The 24990-nt window shown below is 44.4% G+C and overlaps 1 protein-coding gene across 1 annotated transcript in view; it reads right to left on the bottom strand.

The window, feature by feature from the left end:
- The window catches only part of STAT4 (signal transducer and activator of transcription 4), an 836765-nt gene that overhangs the window by 485435 nt on the left and 326340 nt on the right, over positions 1 to 24990 (bottom strand). The window contains exon 7 of the mRNA XM_086955386.1: positions 3626 to 3723. Within this exon, the coding sequence (XP_086811512.1) occupies positions 3626 to 3723 (98 nt within the window). The remainder of the gene's footprint in view (positions 1 to 3625; positions 3724 to 24990) is intronic.

The raw sequence follows: 24990 nt of genomic DNA on the forward strand, positions 1-24990 counted from the left end.
GAGCGGGTTGAGGAACAGGAGGAGGTTGAGGAACAGGAGGAACCACAGGAGCTGTGGTATCCTGTGCATACGGAGGTGGCGACTTCAGTAGATAGGACAACAAAGGGTCCTCTACTGCTTCTTCTCCCTTCTTGTCCGTACCCGTCGGTAAAGCGGGGTAACACTTATCAACTGTCATACGCTGCAATCTATCAAAAACTTCCTTTTCCTTCTCCTCTTTGTCTCGCTGAAATTGCTCTGCATTTCTCATCGTTGTAACGATACCTTCTCTCTTATTACGTTTAAGCTGCTTGATTTCTTTCTGCTTGGCTTCTTTACGCCACAACCGAAAGGAATCAAACATGGCCGGCCTTGCTTTTCTTTGGAACAATTTAGCTTCAAGATTATCTAAAATCGGGGCCTCAAAACTACCATGAGGTGGCCAACTAAGGACACCGTCATCTTTGGTGTAGCGAACCCAACACTCATTGAATGTGATTGGACCCAAACCATGTCGACTATATAATTCGTAAGTTGGAGTTCCGACCGGAGGTATCGGACACGAGTCCTCCAACCGGGAATCCGCACCACAACCCCTAAAGCAACTGAACAGAGTACTACGGCCAGGCATCGTGCACACTAACCGAGTTTCACAAACGTCAAGGGTTATAGGATTACAATGTCCCTGCAAAAGTGCAAACACCCTCGGTTTTTGGCGACTGCAGACGTCAAATAGCACAACAAAGAACAAAATACCAAGAACCACAAATGCAATGGAACCATGCAACAACTAAGCACCCACAACAACAAAGGACTCTGGGAGCGACCCACAAATACTTAACTCAAAGATCAATGGCGTCACCAGGAAGGCCCGTCAATCGTCTCGCTGTACCAAGGTCTACGCCAGGCGCCAAAACAGGTCTACAGTCAGGGCAGCAGTCCGTCGCAGCCGTCAGGAGGCGGGGATCTTCGCGGGAAAAGTCGTCGGGCCACTTGTTTTGACAACAGGATCGATGAAGCGGGGTGCACCTTCCCTTGGAGATTTCACACGAAGTTCCTCACGATCGTTGGGCTTTGGACCGGTACCGCTGATGCAGCCCCACGTAGGGCGCCAACTGAAGGACTGGGTTTTTCTAAGACCCAGCGGTGCCAGGGATAACACCTGAAACCTTCGTGGGTAACCTGTTCCGGCGTACAAATGACAGAGACACGGGACACTTCCTTCGGCGTCAAAGATTCGAGGTTTATTACTGCAGGGAACACAGAAGTCACAAGAAGTACAACACGTGTAGGTTCTAGGAGACTGCTTCAAATTGTATCTGTGGATCGCTCTTTTTATGCAGTTTTTCGTTATAGGATAACATGACAAACAAAAGATTACAACCTGGTTCCCACAGTAAATGTCATAGGGGGTCGCTTTCATGTATTCACGGCCCGGAACATAATTTCAGTAGCATTTGGCAGTTCCCAACTGTAAAAGTACATCTTCCCACCACTAGTACATTCCGTTCAGCTGTAAACGAATCAAGGAAGAGACAGAAACAGATGCAGAGGAAGACGAGGATAGCGAACAGATCGAAGAGGGTGTAAAAGGGGGTGGTATCAGGAAACACGATTGCAGGGATCAAAGGAGACGTGCCTAATGAATGCACAACTGGAACAATAGAATGGCACGGCAAGATGAGCCTCGAGCGGGGCCATCTGCCTTACAGTGTCATCCCCCTCATCATAAAGACACCCTCAAAGGAACACGTGTCTTCGGCAAGAGTTTGGGAATCCCAGGGTCACGAAGCGAACAGCGTCCGTTCGCTGGCTACTTGAGGGCAAGAAACAAAATGGATGCCGTATCTAAAATGGAACCCGTGGGTTCAGATGAAGAAACCCACGAAACAAACGAACGGTTTAGGCTAGCACAGCGAAAACGCGTACACCCACTGAACTCGTCTTTTGCGGTTCATAGATACCAGACTCGACCATATTCGGGCGAGTCGAAAAACACCACTTACGATTGTCACGGAACCTCAACCCTGCTGCTGAATGATGGAATAACGTGCTTTACGTGTAGTTGGGGGTTACGGGGCGACGAAGAAAGGTCGAAACATATTCTATTATTTTGATCATTATATAAATAGGGGAAAATAATGACTAGTGAAAGTGCGAATGTTTGCTTCAGTGCAGTGTGTTACATAATTTACAGTTTAGAAGTGCACATTATTTTCGAGTACATAAAGAAAAAAACGAATTGCAAGATATAATATTGTGCAGATAAAAGTTTAGTTTTTAAAATGTATAAGAAGTATTGTATGACAATTGTCTTGTGTAAACTATAGGATTACCAAAATATATCATAGTAGCATTTTTTCAGACATTTCTCACTGGAGCATGTGGGACCACCCCCCTCAATATCTTCTTTTTGCGTAGTAATCTTTTATCAACTTCGTTAACGTCTAGGTCAAGTCAGATCTTTTCAAAACCATGGCCCTGGCTCAAGAACTCATATTCTTGAGGTTGACAAACATTCCCTTACTTCAGGGATTGTTTGGGACAGGTTAATAGTTGAGGTGGTGACCCCTCTAATGAAGAAGCCTACATTACATTAAAAAAAAACAGCAAGAGGCAGGTCCATTTCTTTTTTCTTTTTGTTTTAAAAGACAGATTGTTTGTTTGCTATATTTGAGCACACAATGTGCCTGACAAGTTTGCTGGGATCATTGAGTTGGATGCCTGATGGTAGAGAAAAACTCAAAATTGAAATGTGACGGCCAGCATAATATGCAAACGTTTAACAGCATTTTGTTTATTGCTTCTCTGGGACGCTAACTAGAATCATTTTGAGCACAAGATTACCCTCCATGCCACTAATAATGTCTAAGGTAGTCAGCACGGGACCAAAACATGCTTGTGGTTGCTTGTGTTCCCATGCTGAGGGGACATAACCAAGCAGCTTGGGTGGAAATGTCCGTTTTAGGTATGGGGCCCAAGACTGAAATGCATCTGGTTGGTCTCTGTCAGTAGAGGCATAAAGATCAAGTAACTGCCAGCGTCTGAAATCCCTCACTTTTTTGGTTTTCTCAGTGAGATGCCCCAAGTGTGATGGATACACCCAGATCTGGTTCCCGTAGTTTGCGGTGCCCTAGGACTTGCGTTGTACTTCACTCATGAGGCCACCGAATCTTAGTGAGAAAATCTAAAACTTTCCATGACTTACTTATGCTCCTGGTCAGAGCGGATGTCACTGAGCAGATCAGGCTGGACCATCTCTTCTAGGAGTGAAGCCGAGAATAATGTGCATATGTGTCGTCCGTCTCTGTAGATGCACAGTAAGTAGGAAGATGGTGGACTGGGCTGTGCCTGAGAGCAATTCATTCAAGAATTTCAAACATAGCAATTTTTTAATTGGGACAGTAAATCTCCGAGGACTTCTTATTGTGATAAATAGAGGAAATACGCCTTCAGGCGGTGTACCATAGAACAGGCGTCTGTTTGTGCAACATAAATAATTGCGGCTGTCATGTTAACAAATCATTTCATCTTTTTTCATAAGTGCATGACGCATGATACAAGCAGGAAATAAGGTGTTTGTGTAGCACTATGGACATCTGAAAGGTTAGGGAATACACATTTCTGAAAGAAACTCTCTACTTGCCTTTCTCTTGTGATCTAAAGCATTGAGCATTCCCTGCAAATGAAGAACTTCATTGTGGACAGGGTTTGATATGAAAGGGCAGCTGTTGTCGCTGTTGTCTGTAACAGAAAGAAGAGTTATTGACAAGCACATTGTGTTTCCAAGTCATTTTTAACAGAAATAAAATGCATTAATTCTTTCCAGCTTCATTGTGTTAGACATTGGGGTTCTGGTTGGCAGAGGTATGCACACTGTCCATTCAGAAACCACAAACCTAGTCAGGGTAAATCAGATATACAACCTAAATTAGCCTGTGCTCACCCTCTGGTAGCTTAGCAGCACAGTGCAGTCAGGCTTACCTTAAGAGCCAATGTGTAAAGTATTTGTGCCAAACTTCAAACAGTAATACAGTGACAATACAATACAAAAAGATACCACACCTAGTTAGAAAAATAGAACTTAAATTAATGAACACAACAAGAGTACAATTACAAAAATCCAATAAGTAGAACCTGAGGTATGACTTTTCAAACGATTAACTGAAATGTTGTGCCTAAAAGCATAAGGCACCAACAGGGGATATCTGGTTACACTAGACCGGGTCAAATCCAGATGTTCAGTCCTACCGTGGTGGAGCACGGGTCAGATACAGGGACCAGAATTGGCCCTTTGTAATGTACCTTGGTTGAGTCTACTTCAAAGACGAGACGCAGGGTGCAGGCGAGGCGATGTGTTGTTGTAGAATAGATCTAAGAAGGTGATGCATCAGTTCTGAGCTGCGCAACAGTGAGGATGCGTTGAGAATGAAGTTCATGTGCTGCACAATCTGAGATGCATCAGAGTCAATCCTCGTAACGGCTGCGATGCGTCTGCTAGGAAGAAGATGCAGCAGTTCTGAGTCCTTTACATCAATGGTGATGCGTGGATTCTGCTGGACCAGCACTTTAAGCCCACTTCCAAGGGTCCAGGACTGGGTTAGCTTCAATTGGCAGGGCAGACTTACAGTTTGCAGAGTCCAGGTGCTGTAGCAAGGAAGTTGGAAGTCTTTTATTTCCCTGAGATCTCAATCAGGAGGCAAGCCGGCAAACCCTTGGAGCCACTCTGGTTCTGGGTTCAAGTGAATTGGGTCCAGTCCTTCTCACCCAGTCAAAACGCGCAGCAGGTCAGCACAACAAAAAGTAATTCTTTGAGAACAGCTGTCTAGCAAAGCAGCACTCCTACAGCAGCTGTCCAGCAAACCAGCACTACTTCAGGAGCACAGCAGTCCTTCTTCCAAAGTATGCACAGGTCTAAAAGTGTACTGAAGTGGTAGGGCCAGAATTCCACTTCTTATACCTAGTGGTGCTTTTGAAATGGAAGGCTTTGAAGTGCACAGATGTACTCCCTTCCTGCCCTACCCCCAGACTCGCTACAGGGAGTTAAAAGTTATTTTGTGCGGAGAAAGTTTACAGCCTATTCAGGTGTAAGTATGAGGCTGTGTCCAACTCCTCCCTCCCATCCTGCCCAGGATATCCCATCAGGAGGTGGCTGGCCCCCAAGTCACACCTAAGCTCCCATTTTGTGTTGCTGTATAGAGGGGGTGCGCAAAGTCCAGCTGTCACCCACCCCAGACATGTATTCAGAGAAAGGCAGCAGACATCAAATGGCTTAAGTAAAAAAAATGGCAACTTTCTAAAAGTGACATTTTCAGAATCGCAATAAAAAATCTGACTTCACTATAGGTTATGATTTTAAATTGTGATTCCAGAAACACCAAACTTGGAGGTCCAATCTTTTCTCAATTGGAAATTACACTTATACAATGTATTAAGGTGATCCCAATGTTATCCAATTGAAACGTTATGCCTTGCAATAGTGACAAACGAATTTAGGAGTTTTTTACTACCAGGACATGTAGTGCTCAAAAGCACATGTCCTACTTTTTAAATACAATGCTTCGTGCCCCTAGGCTGCCCAGGGCCTACCCTAGGGGTGACTTCTATACATTAAAAAGGTTTATTTTACCAGGTCGAAATGGCAGGTTAAATTGCACACACAGCCTGCACTGGCAGCCTTGAGACATGTTTGCAGGGCTACTTAAGTAGATGGCACAATCAGTGCTGCAGGTCCACTAGTTGCATTTAATTTACCGCCCCTGGGCACAGGTAATGCACATTACTAGGGACTTATCGGTAAATTAAATACGCCAATTTTGGATAAGCCAATGTTACCTTATTGAAGTAGAGTGCACATGCACTTTAACCCCTTGGCCGCGGCGGTAATTCCGTCGCAGCGCTGGGGGGAGGGAGAGCTGCGCGGCGCCACCATGCTTGTAAAAGAACCACTCCGTCACGAGCCATGGGCGCGCTGTGCTTGTGACGAAGTGGTTCCGTCACAGCCCTGCCCGCTCATTATAACGGCCGCGGAGGCGTGGAATTCCTGCAGCGTGGGCTGGGCGGCCGCGCCGTGACGGAACCACTTTGTCACCAGCACAGAGCGTCCGTGGCTCGTGACAGAGTGGTTCCGTCACAAGCAAGGAAGGGGTTAAAACTGGTTAGCAGTGGCGACTCCTCTGCTATGGTGGAGGAGCGTTGCCCCACGGCTTTGCAGGAGTGAAATAAAGGAAAAACTAAAATTATAATAACGTAATGTTATTATCATTTTATTTTGTTCTGCTGCGGCAGTTTTGCTGGTGGGATGGGGCTTCTCCGATAACAGAAGAGCAGGGGAGTGCTGAGCACACTCTGTAAGTGCATAGAAGGAGGTACTGTTTTTTTCTTCTTTTTTTCACCACCATCCCCCCAACTCGCCCACCACCTCTGTCTGATCTGAGCTGGCGAACACTGTTGGGTAGCAGTGGTAAAATGCTCAGAGTCCTGAAGCCAACAAAACAAATTCAGCAAAGGTTTGGGGTGACCCAGTAGAAAGGGCCATTTCCAACACATTGCAACCTATGAATGCCAGTCTTCTCTTAACGATTGACTGAATGCTCCCATTAATGTATTGTGCTTTAACTGTTTTAGAGCTTATTAGGTGGAAGCACTTGTAATGTAAATATGTTACACAACATATCTAAAAGGTAAAATTGAATTTCGTTCAATGCAAAAGGCCAGGGGTCCGAATTCCCACTGAAGTTCAATCTTCTGATATGTTTGTTACAGTGCAGTCCTGTATTATCAAGGAGAAATATAATTGAAACGTAAAAGTAAACCAGGCATTACATTTACATTGGGCGTAAATAACGTGAATTGCATATCATGTTCCAACCATGGATTAGCACCAACACATTTCTAACAGAAAAAACACAAGAAAAACTGATCCATGCATTCGAATCCTAATGGCTGCAATAAAAAGAATTGTGTAATTTTCCTTGAATTGCACTTTTCTTTTATATAATAATGGATTCACATCAGCAATTTAGTGCATTAATATTGATTTATTTTCCCTTTTGGTTAAAAGTAAACTGGATGCACAGTTCAAACCGTTCATTCACTAATGCAAAACATAGCAACCCAGGGTTGATTTGTAGAATGCCCCCAGCTTTGACTGAACAGCACTGACGTTATGTTAGTTCCATGGTCTTTCTTGGGTCTTTTTTGCCATTGGTGGTGGAGAAGTACGACCATAGACAAGTTTAAGCCGATATTTGTGGTCATTGCGCCAGATAATGGACTGAGTTACTTTTATAGTCATGAGTCCTAGCTGTGAAAAGATTGCATAACGAGTGTGTCCAACTGAGTGCTGAGTGCCAGACTCCACTTGGGGAACCCTTAAACACTTTAGAATAGTAAGTAGCATTTTAGCCCGAGGTCGGTCAGTGTTGTCGAATTAAATGCTCCGGTCTCCCAAAATGCTCACATTTGTTTAGTTTACAGTGGGATCAGAAACAGCATCAAGAAATGCAACCTTAAAATTCACATGAAATGGTCAATGAGATTGAAGAAATGATGAATGGATTGCGCACCCCTGTGTGATAATGATAAACCAGTTAATCAAAGTATGTTGATCAGCGTGCTGCGCTCCTTTGATGCCTTCCTAGCATATGGAACAACAATAGGGAAAGGCCAAGTCCCAGAGGCGACTTGGACTGGAGCGTGCACAGCTTTAATGACAATGTGTTGGCTATTTGGGTGAATTGAATTTGACCAGTTTGTTATCTTTTTGTTCAAAAGTGTATTTATTTTTACTTCATGCTTTCATGTGTTTAATTTATAACACAATTAAATCATACATTCCAAATTAGAGAAACATATTCCAAATGATAAACTTTGCAATCAATTCAATGCAACATGCGATTCCATAAAAGGAAAGTGTGATGAGGCCCAATGTATTTCGGGATGGTGGTCTCTTTGTCAGGGGCAAAACCTTGCAACAGCACCTCGTGATGTCTATGCCAGTAAGGCAATGGAATTCTGTTCGCAAGCAATGGACGGATCGTCACTATTCTGGCTGCTGGTTCAGTTCTCTGTATGGACCACCTTCGTACCCCGTGTGGCTGCAAACACTTCCTTGGACTTAACACTGTCTCGCGTTAGGAGATTTCCATGACCGTAATGGCCTGAATCTTTGAGGCAAATTTGAATCTTTGAGGATTGATAGGAGTCCTACAACCTAGCATTCTGACATTTCTCCCGGTACCCAGCTCGTGTGGATGATTCTATCGCCTGTGACCGGAAAGCCCACAAAATGCAACCTAGAAACATCAAGATTGTTCAGTTCAGTTTCAATTATTCTGGTAATGTGAGCAACTGAAAATTTTGCGACTGGGGTCGGTCGTCATTCAGGGAAACAAATCAACCCCAGACACTTCTGAAAAATTGGCACCATATGGAGTCTAGAATGGGACTGGCTTGTAAGGATCCTACTTCTTTCTCTTGTGCAAAGTGTATGGCAAATGTCAAACTTTGGCCAAAATTACAGAATTTTGTTGTGTTTCTGTGTTGGAAAGTTCCTGACTCTGCAGGGATTGCCAAAAGTCCTACCAACCGGCATTCCCACCCTTCTCCCTATAAACATATTACCCTCTAGCGTGAGTGGGCCTATTCTCCTCAACTGGAATGGCCCCAATTTGCAACATAAAAACATAAAGATTTTTACTTTGAACTTTAACCGTTTTGTAAATGTTGGTAACTGTGGAATTTGAGCCCAGCGTCAGCCTACATCCAAGGAATCCTACCACCCCTGACATTTCTGATAACTAAACAGCAAGGGGAATCCAGGGTGAAGTGGTGTGAATGTACCCTACTACGTTCTCTTACCAAGGATGCTCTGCAAACATCAGTTTTGCGAAAATCTGAATTTTCTCATGTTTCTCTGAGGGAAAGTTCTGGAATCTGCAAGGAATGACAACATTCAGACCACCCAGATTGAAACACTTCTCCATATAAAAACATTAGGCCATTGCCTACCGCGTTTAACAGGACTTGATCCAAGTGAAGTCAATGTGACCTTCACATGGTTATAGTTTTGGTATCTTCCAATGACATGTGTTGGTTCCACCCACAGATGAGGCTACCATTTTTATCGGGAGAAATCCAAGAGAACCAAGTGTTAAGACTCTGGACATTTCTTTCACATAAATATATGGAAATAGTTGTTTTGAAGCAAACACAAAGAGATGAAGAATGGAGCGCTGAAACTTTTTAGACACTCACCCCCAGTCACAGATCTGGGTTGAATCCATCATTATTCTTTAGCTCACTTTGCCACCTTAGTTCAGACCCAGCTGTATGCAAATCAGTCTTGACCCTGTGCCTCATGGGAACAGTCCAGCCCAAACTGGATGTAGAGAAGACAAATACAGGATAGTGGCAAGGTAGACAAGTACAAAAGTGCTCAAAAGTTACAGCTCTGTTGAATGTCTGAGGTGCGTCGTTGAGGTAGAGGGGTCTAGGGATCCGAGGTGTGTCATTGAGGTAGAGTGGTCAAGAGGTAATCTCAATGCCTAGAGAGAGCAAGTCTTATGCTGGACTATTCTATTCGCAGTGCCGAACCAAGGACTGAGTGTTCGGGGAGAGGGCATGAGGTAGGTAGTGGATGCGCGATGTGGGATGGCTGCCTGGTGGGAGCGCAATGTCAGGTGCCTGCCTGGTGGAGGCGTGTGAGTCATGTAATTGAGTTCGGGAAGGCGCGGTTGAGGAATAGGGCTTTTAGGAGGCTTTTGAATTTTGGAAAGGAGGGGGTAGTTCTGATGTCGACTGGGATGGAGTTCCAGATTTTCGGAGCGTTGCCTGAAAAAGAGCGGGCTGCAGTTTTTTGTTTACGCTTTTTCAGGGGGATGAGTAGGAGGGAGTTGGAACTCCTGAGGCTTCTTGACTGACTGGCTTTCTTGAGTTTGGAGACTAGGTATTCCGGTTTCCCTGTGTGCAGAGCTTTGTGTGTGAGGCAGGCAGTTCTGAATCTGGCCCGCATTTCTACTGGGAGCCATTTTAGATCTCTGAGTGCGGGAGATATATGTTCACATTTTTTGATTCCGGTGTCTATTCTGGCTGTTGCGTTGAGGGTGGTTTTGAGTGGGGCTAGGTGGGAGAGAGCTGTACCGGAGAGGAATGCATTTCCATAATCCAGTCTGGACAGCACCAGAGATTGGGTGGCTTGTTTGAGGTCAATAGGATGGATGTGGGGTTTGATTTTGTTGAGGAGCTCAGATTGAGGAAGGCGCTTTTGGCAGAGTTCTTGATGTGATTGGTCATGGATAGTTTGTGGTCAAGGGTGATTCCCGGTGATTTGACCGAGTTTGCCAGGGTGAGGTTTCCGTTGAGGGCATCAATTGCTTTCAACCATTCAACAATTTGCGGGTTTTCTTCCTTGTTGGAGATGAGGAGGATCTCGGTTTTTCCCTGATTGAGTTTAAGGTGGTTTGTTGATAGCCATTACTGGACTTCTCTGAGAGTGTTTTTAAGTCTTAGAATGTCATTAAAGGAGGAGGTTTCCAAGTAGATCTGTGTGTCATCTGCATATAGATGGAATGGGATGTTCGTTTTTTTCAGAATGGAGGTGAGGGGTTCCATATATATGTTGAACAGTTGAGGGGAGAGAACGGATCCTTGAGCGACACTTCTGTTCACAGGGAGGAGGTCAGAAGCAAAGGATTTTATTTTTACTCTTTGGGAGCGGTTTTGAAAGAAGGAGGAGAACCATTGAAGGACCACTTTGTCTGCACCTACCCGCTCTTTGAGACCTTTGATGAGAAGTCTGTGGTCTCCTGTGTCAAAGGCTGCTGATAAGCCTAGGAGGATGAGTAGACAGCAGTGGTCTGGTTTGTTCAGTTTACGGAGAACGCATTTTTCAAGGATTTTGGCTTGAAAGGGGAGATTGGAGACAGGTCTGATATTATGCAGGTCGGTAGAGTCTAAACCTGGTTTCTTCAGAAGAGGAGTGACTTAGCCGACTTTGAGGCAATCTGGTATGATGCCAGTTTTTAGGGAGCTGTTTATGATTTTGCACCAAAGTGGTGCCAGGGTGAGTTTCAGTTCTTTGGCCACTTGAGAGGGTATGGGGTTGAGGTTGTGTGATGAGGGCTTGGAGGAGGAGAATAAATTGAGGATCTCAGATTCTGGGATGGGGTCGAAGGAAGACCAGGTAATTGCCGGTCGCCCTCTCTAGGTAGTTTTGATTGTTGGGGAGCAGTTTATGCCGGGGGGATGGATGTTGATGTCCAGCGAAAGTTCGATCTTGGTGATTTTTTCATTAAAGAAGTTGGCGAAGTTTTGACATAAGGTTTTAGAGGGCTGGACATGGGAAGTAGCTGGCTTGGACATTTGTTTTTTGATGATGTCAAAGAGTTCTCTTGGTCTGCTTTTGGCCTTGTCCAGCGCGGTACAGATTATTATTGATGTGCTGTTTGTACTTTCTACTTGCTGCTCTGAGTTCTTCTCAACGGCTGGCGGAGGGATTTTTTCTCCAGAGACATTCTGTGGCTCTGAGTTGCATTCTTTCCTTGTTAATGTCCTTGTTGAACCAGGATCTGGAGGGGATGTTCCTGGATTTTTTCAGTTTCAAGGGGGCTAGTTCGTCTAGGATGGATGACATGGTAACATTGTAGTGGGATGTAAATTCTTCCGGGGAGATGGGCAGGAGGGAGGATATTTTCTCTTCTAAATCAGCTGTGTTGATCTGAGATATGTTTCTCAACCATGTGGGGGTGGGGTCCGAGATGGAGGCATGAGACGTGTTCTGTTGAGAGAGGTGGAATAGGATAAGGTGATGATCTGACCAGTCGACTGGAAGGATGTGATCTATAGTGATTGCTTCGTGTTGCGCGATGATGGCATCCAGGATTGCTCCTTTGTTGTGGGTATCTTTTGAGCAGTGATGGGTGAGGTGGTTGGTATGGAGTAGTTCATTTAAGTTTTGTACTGAAACACTGTTCTTGTCATTCCAGTGGAGGTTGAGGTGACCTAGAATGAGGTTGTGGGTATCTCGGAGAAAACAGTGAGCGATTAGGTCTGACAGTTGTTCTGAGAACGTGACAGTTTTCCCTGGGGGATGGTACAGGAGGTGGCAGTGCACTAGATTATTGCTGGTGGTTCTGATGTTGGCGGTTAGGCATTCGAAGGAGTTGTAATTGATGGTCTCGATTTCAGACACTGCTAGGTTATTGTTGTGGATAATTGCTACGGCTCTGCCTTTTTGGTCTTTTCTATCTTTGTTGATTATAGAGACGCCTGGGGGTACAAGCATATCCGGGATCGGAGGAGAGGAGTCATTGAGCCAGGTCTCGGTGATGAAGGCTAGTCAAGGTCATGGTTGAGAATGGATTCTGCCAGCTCTGTAGCATGTTTCGTGGCAGACCTGCAGTTTAAGAGCATGCAATTAGTGCGGGGAGTCTCTTTTTTTGGTTCCGTAGGGATGGTGAGGAGGGAGGCTGGGGGTCTGAGGGGTTTCGGGATAGAGTGTTCACTTCTGATCCCAGTGATTACCTGAATTGCAGATTGCAGGCCATGGGTTGGAGGGGTGATGTAGGAGGAGGCCAGCTCGAGCGCTTCCTCTGGGTACATGGCTTCGTTAGCCCTATTCGGTCTTGGGGCCTGGGACGAGGAAGGGTTAGCAGACTGGTTGGAGGGCAGGGGGTTGGGAGGCCTAAGGTGGGTGTGGAGGGAGGAGATGGGGCTAAAGTTGGGATTTCGGGGGCTTTTGGAGTGGCGAGAGGTTGGTTAGGATAAAATACAGGCCCTGTATTATGGTGGTGAGTTGGCTTTCAATGCGAGTAAGGCAGCAAACTGTCTCTTCTTGAAGGGGGTGGGTTACATCTGGGTGCGATCTCTTCGGTGGGGGGAGAGCTGGCAGAGTTGTGCTAACTTTTGTTGTTAGTTGATGTGGCAGTTTGGGTTATGGGATGTGAGGGGTCGGGATGAGGTAGTTGATTTTTCTTGCTAGGGTGTAGATGTCGGGGGAAGGGAGACTTGGGGTATGGATTGCGGTCACCCGGAACTGATTGGGGGGATTCCGCGAAGGGGGTTGTTTTGGGGGATGTGGTAGAGCAGGGGGAGGAGCCGTGTCATTGGAGGTGGAGGGATTGGAGAGGGTTAGAGGATGCGTGTCTGTAGTTGTGATAGCGGGAGGACGAATAGGGAGAGTGTTAGGTATGGGGGATTGGTTTCCCCGGTGGGCGGGGAGCGGTGGGAAGGGGGGTAGTGTGTGGGTGCTGTTGTTAAGTAGAGAGGGGAAGAGGAGATCAAAAGCCTCTAGGTTGGCATTGTTGGCTTGGATCAGGACTGTGCCGTTAGAGTAGATGGTCACCGAGGTGAGCACGCAGTCCAGCAGGTGGGAGGTGGTGTAGAATGAAAGTTTGCAGCTATGGGTCGTCTTGGTGGTTTTGGTGATTTGGCATTTTTCTCTCAGGGAGGATATCCAATAGGCGGGCCTAATTGTGTGAAATATGAGGTTCATTTTTTTTTGGTCTATAGCGGAACAATGGTATAAGTCAGCAAAGAGAGATTCAGGGAATTGCCTGATCAGTTCATGTTTGAGTTTTTTATTTTATTTCGGTGAGAGGTTGGGGGTGAGGGTGATTGAGAAGCAGTTATGGCCGTGCCGGTTTATGTAGGGTGAGCAGAGTGGGTTGGCTTAGGGTGTCGAGGTGGAAGGCATTTTAACTGGGATGATAGTGTGGTTAGTGTGGATAGTGTCTTTTGTGGTGGGTTATTCTGTGGCTTGGGGGACGGGCAGCTAGACGTTGCGACAGGGCTGTTAGCGGCGGCCAGGGACAGGGCTGTAGGCAGAGGTCGCTTGGTCTATACAAATGAGTGGAGGTAAATGCGGAGCGGTCTGGTGGGTCAAGGGGAGATAGGGGATAAGGTAGGTTTAGTCAGTTTAGTTTCTGGAGAGGGGTGGGAGGTGGACACCTAGGGGGGCGGGAAAGGTGCAGGAGAGAGTGATCAGGGCTTGTGATACAGCGCGGCTCACCTGTGCCAACTTCAGGGTGCCCCTAAGGTGGTTGCGACCAGGAGTACCAAGAAGTGAAGACCTGGTTGGGCCTCCATTTTATGGTCAGGCGCGAAGAGGCAATAAAATAGACACTCCGGTTCAGGAGCAGACAGCTAGAAGAGAGGGCAGGGGCAGGAGGCAGTCTCTAGGGCTCGTTGCATGGCGTGGCTCGCCGGCGCCTTCTTCAGGGTGCCCTCAAATAGGTCAATGTCAGGAGTTTCTAAGTGGGCAGTCCTGGTTGGGCCGCCATTTTGAGGACAGGCAGAATGTAGAGGTAAAATAAGAGGTCCGGGACAGGAAGTGAGTACCTAGGCGGGATGGTAGGGGCAAGGAGGCAGTCTCTAGGGCTCCTGGTCTGGCGCTATTCGCCTTTGCTTGCTTTAAGATGCCCCCAAAGAGGTTGTAATTAAGAATTTCTGTGCTGGGCCACCGTTTTTAGGGCAGGCCCGGTGGAGGGTTCAGTTAATGGCTTCGGTTCGGCGTTAGAGCTGCTGGGTGAGTGGTCAGTTATACAGAAAAACAATGGTCCCAACCAAGTCAATTCCTTATCAAAAGACTGTACTAAGTTAATTATTTAAATGAGCTTCTTAAATTAAACTGCTCCGTTGAATCAATCAAGATTGCCACTAAGGCAAACTATACAAAACATCAATTATTGTAAAATACCTGACACAAACCAAAGAATTATTTGAAAAAGTAAGGAGTTTAATAATTTACTCCATTTGAACTCGATATTTTAATATATACATTTATACAATTATATACAATTTTGGACTAACGGTAAAAAGAAGAGCAATCAGCTTCTAAAGAAGTGCAAGAAAAAAGGAGAGAGAAAGAAAGTGATTGTGATGGGAAGGGTGTAAGCCTCAAAAGAAAATAGTGACAAGTGAGTAAAGATTTTAACAATTCAGATCTGTTGTAGCTGTACTAAAAATTCAGCTAGTATCACAAAAGGCCACAGTTAATTGCTGTTATTTTCATTCATTTATACAGTCAAAGGTGACATGTATAATGGTTTTCCGGGGTGGTCCTATTTGTATATGACAAAAGGGGCGTCGACGTTTCGACCCGTCTTTCGGTACATGGGCAAGTTGGAGCCTCGACCTGCGGGTCTTCCTCAGGACGGATGTTGCACATACGTTTTTACCGTAGACTTCTCACAAAAGTAACCTAAGGTAAAAATTAAAATGGTGGTCAGGATTTTAATGAAGTATATATGGATATAATTATTCCATGTTGTGTGAATTTCTTACCCACAGATTATTTATGGGCTGCCTCCGTCCTCCTATTCCGGGATAGACGGATGGTATGATTGACCGTGGATAACCACCTGTAATTGATAAGGCATGGGCGGTCTATTACTAAACTTGTATGCAGATCAATTCATTGTTACTTATATAGCCTAATAGTGCCTAATGTAAACTTCAAAAATGAGCTTACCCTGAACTAGGTGGTGCGGCGTCTGTGATGGGTATTCAGACGTTGATTGATAAAATTCGAGCAGAGCGTCCCCGGACACTGCATAGGAGACAGCAATTATGGGGTACAATGAATCTTAAAATCCCCAGTTCAAAAAATTACGTGTGGGCGCTAGACACTAGTGGTTTTACAGTCGGAATGCATACCTTCCGTGTCAGGCGTTGGGCATATCGAGTGTCATCCAGTTGGAACTTGCAAGTGTTCGGGTCCAGTCCCCGTTTCGTTGTTAAAAATAACACAAGGCGCTGCAAAAAGAGTGTGCGCAAAATGGTCAATTGGACAAGGAAGACGGCTGAATCGAGTGCGGTGTAGCATAACAGGTTTTGGATCAGCCTACCTCTTCACCTCGCGTCTGCCGCCGCGGAAAGCCGAACTGCCATGTCAGGTCCAGGCGTGACGCGATGGCGTCATTCGTGCGTATTAAAACCTTTCAACAGAAAGGGACAAAAGACTACCGATTGTTGATTGGAAAAAGTATGACAGAATAAAACATAATGGGATTTTATGTTTTAAATTAATTCATGTGACAGAACCACAAAAAGGGAAAAATTAGCCATTATTCAGGATGGACACTTGTTTGTTTATTTCCTCATATTCATTGAGGCCCCGTTTGATTGTGTCGAAAAGATGTATAAAACGACACTCCCGAATGCTCAGAGTTTGGCTAAAATCTCCCCCCCTAGGATTGGGTGTCACTTTTTCCAGGATACACCATGTCAGACTGTCTGGGGCATGGTCAAATCTCGTAAAGTGTTCAACCAGGGGTGCCCCTTGGGTTTTGCATTTGATCCGGCTGATATGTTGTAATATCCGGCATTTAGCTTTTTGGATAGTTTGCCCGATATATACAAAGCCACACGGGCACGTGATGGCGTAAATGATGCCAGAGGAGTTACAGTTGCTCTGATCACGTATCACATGTGTATGGTTGTTGTGTTTAAACTCTTTGACTTCCTGAGTAAGCGGGCATGCCTTACAGTTGCCACATTTTACATGTCCTCTTACTGGTGGGATCCCCCACAATACTGTTTGACTGGGTTGGATTGCTGTAGGTAGGAAAGCCCTTACCACATAGTCCTTTATATTTTTAGCCTTCTTGAAGGCGTGCAGCGGCGGGGGAGCATTCCCTATCTCGTCTGAGATCATGTGCCAATGCTGATTTATTATCTTTTTTATTTTGTTACTCTTGGTAGAGTACGTGGTTACACACACCAGTTTTTCATCATTTACCTTTTTCTTTGTGGTTCCTAAGAGGTGCTCTCTGTGGTTATGCCACGCTCGTTTCCGTGCCTGCTTAAGGAGCCTGATAGGAATCCTCTATCGTGGAGTCTTTCTAGAAGGCCTGACGATTCATTGAAAAAATCTTCTTTCTTAGAACAATTCCTCCGCAACCTTAGGAATTGACCAAATGGGAGGTTATCCCTAAGGTTGCGGGGATGGTGACTCGTATAGCGGAGTAAGGTGTTTCTCTCACTGCTTTTTCGATATAGACCAGTGTATAGTGTTCCTGATTCTGCATTAATAGTTATGTCCAAAAAACTGATTTTCAATTTGTCGAACTCTATAGTGAATTTGATATCTTCAGAGACTGTATTAAGCCACTGATGGAAAGAGATTAGTTGGTCTGTGTTGCCATTCCAGATAATCAAGACGTCGTCTATGTATCGACGCCATAACCCTATATGATTGTAAAAGGGGTTACTTGCATTGAGGATATGTTTTTGTTCGAAGGCATCCATAAATATTATGGCTAGATTGGGGGCAAAGCTTGCCCCCATCGCCACCCCCTTCGTCTGGACATAAAATTTGCCCAGGAAGGAAAAATAGTTTTTGGTCATGGCCAAGGTAAGAAGTTCAATAATGAACTCAGTTGGTACAAAAGTTGGTGCAGGGCGTGAGTTCAACACTGTTTCGATTACAGTCAAAGCTAAATTTTGTGGGATATTGGTGTACAATGATTGAATATCCATTGTAGCCAAAAGATTTTCACTGGTGTCATGGGCACGGCCATCTAACAACTGTATCGTTTGCATGGTGTCTTTTAAATATGTAGCAGTATTTTCAGCCAAGGGTTTTAAAAAAGTGTCGATATATTTACACAAAGGCTCAAGCAGAGAACCACATCCAGAGATTATTGGCCTACCTGGCGGGTTCTGCATCCTTTTGTGGACTTTTGGGAGGGTATAAATAGTCGGCATTCTAGGGTTTCGGTTGTTGAGATACTCAAACTCATGCTTGTTTAGGAAACCTAACTCTAGCCCCCTTGTTGTTATGGAATTAATTCTCTTGGAGAGTTCCTTAGTGGGATCACTCATAAGTTTTTCATAGTTCCCTTCAACATTCAGTTGATCCAATATCTCTTTTGTGTAGTCGTCATAGTTCTGTACTACAATTGCCCCACCCTTGTCGGCTGGTTTTATGACAATATTTGAATTTTCTTTTAGGGTATTAAGAGCCTTGCGTTCTGCCTTTGTGATATTGTACTTCACATATTGTCTCTCAGATAGTGTTTTTTCTACATCTCGTAGTACCACTTGTTCATACGCCAGAATTTTTGATGGCATTTGGTGAGCAGGGGGGTTGAATTTGGACGGTGGCCTGAGGCCACTGCCTGTAAAAATGGGATTGTGTGGAACCTTTAGAAAGAAATGTTTGAGTCTGATCTTTCTAAAAAATTGATGTAGCTCGACTTTGAGGTTAAAGGAGTTCGGCATAGCTGTAGGGACAAAAGAAAGACCTTTTTCCAGGACACTTTGTTCGTCCAGATCTAATTGGTGTGTGGAGAGGTTGATTACTGGGTTTTCAGGTTTTTGGCTCACCACCTGTAGTGCTGTCTCCTGGTTTGTATCTCTCTATGGGACGTCTGCTGGAATTGTGTCGGTCGCTTGCTTTTCCCTCTCCCTCTGTTCCAAGACTGTGGTCGTGACCCCCTGGGTCTCCCCCAGGGGCGCCCCCTTCCTCGTGGTTCCCACCATTGATCCTGTTCTAAAAAATCGGTTTGATCTGAAAAATTGTTACCAGGATTTGTAGTGTTACTGCTAGTACCTGCTTGTTCTGAGTCACTATCTGTATTGCTGCCAAAGGATGATCCAGAGAAAGTAGTATATTTTCTATACCCTCGTCTTCCTCTGCTAGAGTATGAACCTGACTGTTCCTTTGTGTAATACCCTTCCTGCAAATAGGGATATGTCACTTTTTTGTCGTAGAATTTGATATCTTTTGCCACTTTATCCAATTTGGTGGCTTGGGTGTATAACTCAAACTCGTGTATGGTCTTTTCTACTCTTTCCAAAGCCTCTTTAGCGTTAGTGAGGGCTTTGTCTTCAATAATCTCCTTTTTAAGCTCTGCTATCTCTTTTATTAGCTTCTCAGCTTCTACTACTGCGGTCTCTACCCCTAACACCATCCAGTGGCGTGAGCATGTGTTGGAGACAAAGCTGAAACTCTCCTTAAATTTGGGGTTGTCGATAAAGATTGCTGGCTCGTTTCTGACTCTAAGGCCCACCGGGATCACATTTGATTTAAGGTATTTTGCTAAAGTGTGCCCGTGGAGCCTAGTTCTTATTAGTTTCTTTTCCAATCTCTCTAACTTTGCAACCTTCTCATTGAGAGTAATGTCAATATTTCTGGTATCGTTCCCCAGGAGCGCACTCGCTCCTTCGTCACTTAGTAATTTATCAATATAGTCTTCACTGTATGACAGTGTTTCTTTTTCGGACATATTACACTACGTCACATAGAAATATACAATAGACAAAAAATACTTGCACGAAACTTTTCAACATTAAACACTTAGTCAATTATCACAAACCCTCGCAGGAATCCCTGCACAAGGTAACCATTACTGGAATGGGGTAACCCAATGAGGTTCAAGGACCTGGGTAGTAACGTTATACAGAAAAACAATGGTCCCAACCAAGTCAATTCCTTATCAAAAGACAAAGTCTGTACTAAGTTAATTATTTAAATGAGCTTCTTAAATTAAACTGCTCCGTTGAATCAATCAAGATTGCCACTAAGGCAAACTATACAAAACATCAATTATTGTAAAATACCTGACACAAACCAAAGAATTATTTGAAAAAGTAAGGAGTTTAATAATTTACTCCATTTGAACTCGATATTTTAATATATACATTTATACAATTATATACAATTTTGGACTAACGGTAAAAAGAAGAGCAATCAGCTTCTAAAGAAGTGCAAGAAAAAAGGAGAGAGAAAGAAAGTGATTGTGATGGGAAGGGTGTAAGCCTCAAAAGAAAATAGTGACAAGTGAGTAAAGATTTTAACAATTCAGATCTGTTGTAGCTGTACTAAAAATTCAGCTAGTATCACAAAAGGCCACAGTTAATTGCTGTTATTTTCATTCATTTATACAGTCAAAGGTGACATGTATAATGGTTTTCCGGGGTGGTCCTATTTGTATATGACAAAAGGGGCGTCGACGTTTCGACCCGTCTTTCGGTACATGGGCAAGTTGGAGCCTCGACCTGCGGGTCTTCCTCAGGACGGATGTTGCACATACGTTTTTACCGTAGACTTCTCACAAAAGTAACCTAAGGTAAAAATTAAAACGGTGGTCAGGATTTTAATGAAGTATATATGGATATAATTATTCCATGTTGTGTGAATTTCTTACCCACAGATTATTTATGGGCTGCCTCCGTCCTCCTATTCCGGGATAGACGGATGGTATGATTGACCGTGGATAACCACCTGTAATTAATAAGGCATGGGCGGTCTATTACTAAACTTGTATGCAGATCAATTCATTGTTACTTATATAGCCTAATAGTGCCTAATGTAAACTTCAAAAATGAGCTTACCCTCAAGAGAGACAATATGTGAAGTACAATATCACAAAGGCAGAACGCAAGGCTCTTAATACCCTAAAAGAAAATTCAAATATTGTCATAAAACCAGCCGACAAGGGTGGGGCAATTGTAGTACAGAACTATGACGACTACACAAAAGAGATATTGGATCAACTGAATGTTGAAGGGAACTATGAAAAACTTATGAGTGATCCCACTAAGGAACTCTCCAAGGGAATTAATTCCATAACAACAAGGGGGCTAGAGTTAGGTTTCCTAAACAAGCATGAGTTTGAGTATCTCAACAACCGAAACCCTAGAATGCCGACTATTTATACCCTCCCAAAAGTCCACAAAAGGATGCAGAACCCGCCAGGTAGGCCAATAATCTCTGGATGTGGTTCTCTGCTTGAGCCTTTGTGTAAATATATTGACACTTTTTTAAAACCCTTGGCTGAAAATACTGCTACATATTTAAAAGACACCATGCAAACGATACAGTTGTTAGATGGTCGTGCCCATGACACCAGTGAAAATCTTTTGGCTACAATGGATATTCAATCATTGTACACCAATATCCCACAAAATTTAGCTTTGACTGTAATCGAAACAGTGTTGAACTCACGCCCTGCACCAACTTTTGTACCAACTGAGTTCATTATTGAACTTCTTACCTTGGCCATGACCAAAAACTATTTTTCCTTCCTGGGCAAATTTTATGTCCAGACGAAGGGGGTGGCGATGGGGGCAAGCTTTGCCCCCAATCTAGCCATAATATTTATGGATGCCTTCGAACAAAAACATATCCTCAATGCAAGTAACCCCTTTTACAATCATATAGGGTTATGGCGTCGATACATAGACGACGTCTTGATTATCTGGAATGGCAACACAGACCAACTAATCTCTTTCCATCAGTGGCTTAATACAGTCTCTGAAGATATCAAATTCACTTTAGAGTTCGACAAATTGAAAATCTGTTTTTTGGACATAACTATTAATGCAGAATCAGGAACACTATACACTGGTCTATATCGAAAAAGCAGTGAGAGAAACACCTTACTCCGCTATACGAGTCACCATCCCCGCAACCTTAGGGATAACCTCCCATTTGGTCAATTCCTAAGGTTGCGGAGGAATTGTTCTAAGAAAGAAGATTTTTTCAATGAATCGTCAGGCCTTCTAGAAAGACTCCACGATAGAGGATACCCTATCAGGCTCCTTAAGCAGGCACGGAAACGAGCGTGGCATAACCACAGAGAGCACCTCTTAGGAACCACAAAGAAAAAGGTAAATGATGAAAAACTGGTGTGCGTAACCACATACTCTACCAAGAGTAACAAAATAAAAAAGATAATAAATCAGCATTGGCACATGATCTCAGACGAGATAGGGAATGCTCCCCCGCCGCTGCACGCCTTCAAGAAGGCTAAAAATATAAAGGACTATGTGGTAAGGGCTTTCCTACCTACAGCAATCCAACCCAGTCAAACAGTATTGTGGGGGATCCCACCAGTAAGAGGACATGTAAAATGCGGCAACTGTAAGGCATGCCCGCTTACTCAGGAAGTCAAAGAGTTTAAACACAACAACCATACACATGTGATACGTGATCACAGCAACTGTAACTCCTCTGGCGTCATTTACGCCATCACGTGCCCGTGTGGCTTTGTATATATCGGGCAAACTATCCAAAAAGCTAAATGCCGGATATTACAACATATCAGCCGGATCAAATGCAAAACCCAAGGGGCACCCCTGGTTGAACACTTTACGAGATTTGACCATGCCCCAGACAGTCTGACATGGTGTATCCTGGAAAAAGTGACACCCAATCCTAGGGGGGGAGATTTTAGCCAAACTCTGAGCATTCGGGAGTGTCGTTTTATACATCTTTTCGACACAATCAAACGGGACCTCAATGAATATGAGGAAATAAACAAACAAGTGTCCATCCTGAATAATGGCTAATTTTTCCCTTTTTGTGGTTCTGTCACATGAATTAATTTAAAACATAAAATCCCATTATGTTTTATTCTGTCATACTTTTTCCAATCAACAATGGGTAGTCTTTTGTCCCTTTCTGTTGAAAGGTTTTAATACGCACGAATGACGCCATCGCGTCACGCCTGGACCTGACATGGCAGTTCGGCTTTCCGCGGCGGCAGACGCGAGGTGAAGAGGTAGGCTGATCCAAAACCTGTTATGCTACACCGCACTCGATTCAGCCGTCTTCCTTGTCCAATTGACCAATTTGCGCACACTCTTTTTGCAGCGCCTTGTGTTATTTTTAACAACGAAACGGGGACTGGACCCGTACACTTGCAAGTTCCAACTGGATGACACTCGATATGCCCAACGCCTGACACGGAAGGTATGCATTCCGACTGTAAAACCACTAGTGTCTAGCGCCCACACGTAATTTTTTGAACTGGGGATTTTAAGATTCATTGTACCCCATAATTGCTGTCTCCTATGCAGTGTCCGGGGACGCTCTGCTCAAATTTTATCAATCAACGTCTGAATACCCATCACAGACGCCGCACCACCTAGTTCAGGGTAAGCTCATTTTTGAAGTTTACATTAGGCACTATTAGGCTATATAAGTAACAATGAATTGATCTGCATACAAGTTTAGTAATAGACCGCCCATGCCTTATTAATTACAGGTGGTTATCCACGGTCAATCATACCATCCGTCTATCCCGGAATAGGAGGACGGAGGCAGACCATAAATAATCTGTGGGTAAGAAATTCACACAACATGGAATAATTATATCCATATATACTTCATTAAAATCCTGACCACCATTTTAATTTTTACCTTAGGTTACTTTTGTGAGAAGTCTACGGTAAAAACGTATGTGCAACATCCGTCCTGAGGAAGACCCGCAGGTCGAGGCTCCAACTTGCCCATGTACCGAAAGACGGGTCGAAACGTCGACGCCCCTTTTGTCATATACAAATAGGACCACCCCGGAAAACCATTATACATGTCACCTTTGACTGTATAAATGAATGAAAATAACAGCAATTAACTGTGGCCTTTTGTGATACTAGCTGAATTTTTAGTACAGCTACAACAGATCTGAATTGTTAAAATCTTTACTCACTTGTCACTATTTTCTTTTGAGGCTTACACCCTTCCCATCACAATCACTTTCTTTCTCTCTCCTTTTTTCTTGCACTTCTTTAGAAGCTGATTGCTCTTCTTTTTACCGTTAGTCCAAAATTGTATATAATTGTATAAATGTATATATTAAAATATCGAGTTCAAATGGAGTAAATTATTAAACTCCTTACTTTTTCAAATAATTCTTTGGTTTGTGTCAGGTATTTTACAATAATTGATGTTTTGTATAGTTTGCCTTAGTGGCAATCTTGATTGATTCAACGGAGCAGTTTAATTTAAGAAGCTCATTTAAATAATTAACTTAGTACAGACTTTGTCTTTTGATAAGGAATTGACTTGGTTGGGACCATTGTTTTTCTGTATAACGTTACTACCCAGGTCCTTGAACCTCATTGGGTTACCCCATTCCAGTAATGGGTGAGTGGTCAGTGGCAGGAGGCAGTCTCAAAGGCTTGTGGCAGGCGCGACTCACCTGCGCCTCGGTCCGGGGGCGCACAGCAAGATTGTGGCTGATAGCTTTGGGACGAGTTGTCCTGGGAGGGTCGCCATTTTAAAATCAGGCGAGGCTCCGAATTGGAAAGTGAATAGCTCAGGGAGAGTGCAGTGGCTCGATGTCAGGCGCGGCTCGCCTTCACTTGGTTCACAATGCCCCCAGAGAGGTTGCAGACCGGATTTACTGTGAGGGCCGTCCTTGCTCGCCCGCCATTTTTAGGACAGGCAAGGAGGAGAGGTAGAGTTGGTGTGTTCGTTCAACAAGGGAGCAGATAGGTGAGCGATTAGTGGCAAGAGACAAGTCTCCACCTGCGCCTCAGTTAGGGAACCCCAGAGTGACTGCGGTTGGGTGCTTCGGGCCGAATTGTCCTGGAAGGGCCGCCATTTTGAAAACAGGCGAGGTGGAGAGATGAATCCGATCGCTCTCCGAGTTGAAGCGTGCTCTGTGGGACAGCCGACTTCTTTAGATGGCGAAGTGTGAAGGGTGGCCCGTGTCTGCTGATGTCGGTGATCCTGACGGTGCTCCTGTGGTTCTGGGAGGAGGTGTCCTGTGGTCGAGAGAGGACAGGGATGTGCCGTTCACCCTTGAGGCCACAGAAAGTAACCAGAGTGTGATGCACCGGTGCTCCTCGTCTTCCGGGCTCGAATAAGGCTTGACCGGCTCAGAAATTCGGTGAGTGCGCAATCTAAGTTCCAGGGGCTGGTTTGGAGGCAGCTAGGATTGTTTTTTTCATGGATGTTGTCCGTACATGGCTGGAGTTCAATTTCGGTGCTCCCACCCTGCAGCCATCTTGGAGTGTGAGGATCCACACATTCCTCTGTCTCTAGATTTCAGAAATGCCCACAGTTGTTAATCTTCCAGGGTGCAATCCAACCCGGAATATGGAACAAGAGATGAAATTGGGTGTGAATGAAATGTTTCTGGGTATGAATATATGCTGGGATCGAAGCAAGCTACAGTATCCTGCAGTCCTGGGTCTCTAAACTCAGAAATGCACATGGTTGGTACAGTATCGAAACACAAAAAGATGACAGGTGGAATGCTTAACATTGTCACA

The sequence above is a fragment of the Lissotriton vulgaris genome, chromosome 2_1 (genome assembly GCF_964263255.1).
Source record: "Lissotriton vulgaris chromosome 2_1, aLisVul1.2, whole genome shotgun sequence".
Taxonomy (NCBI): domain Eukaryota; kingdom Metazoa; phylum Chordata; class Amphibia; order Caudata; family Salamandridae; genus Lissotriton; species Lissotriton vulgaris.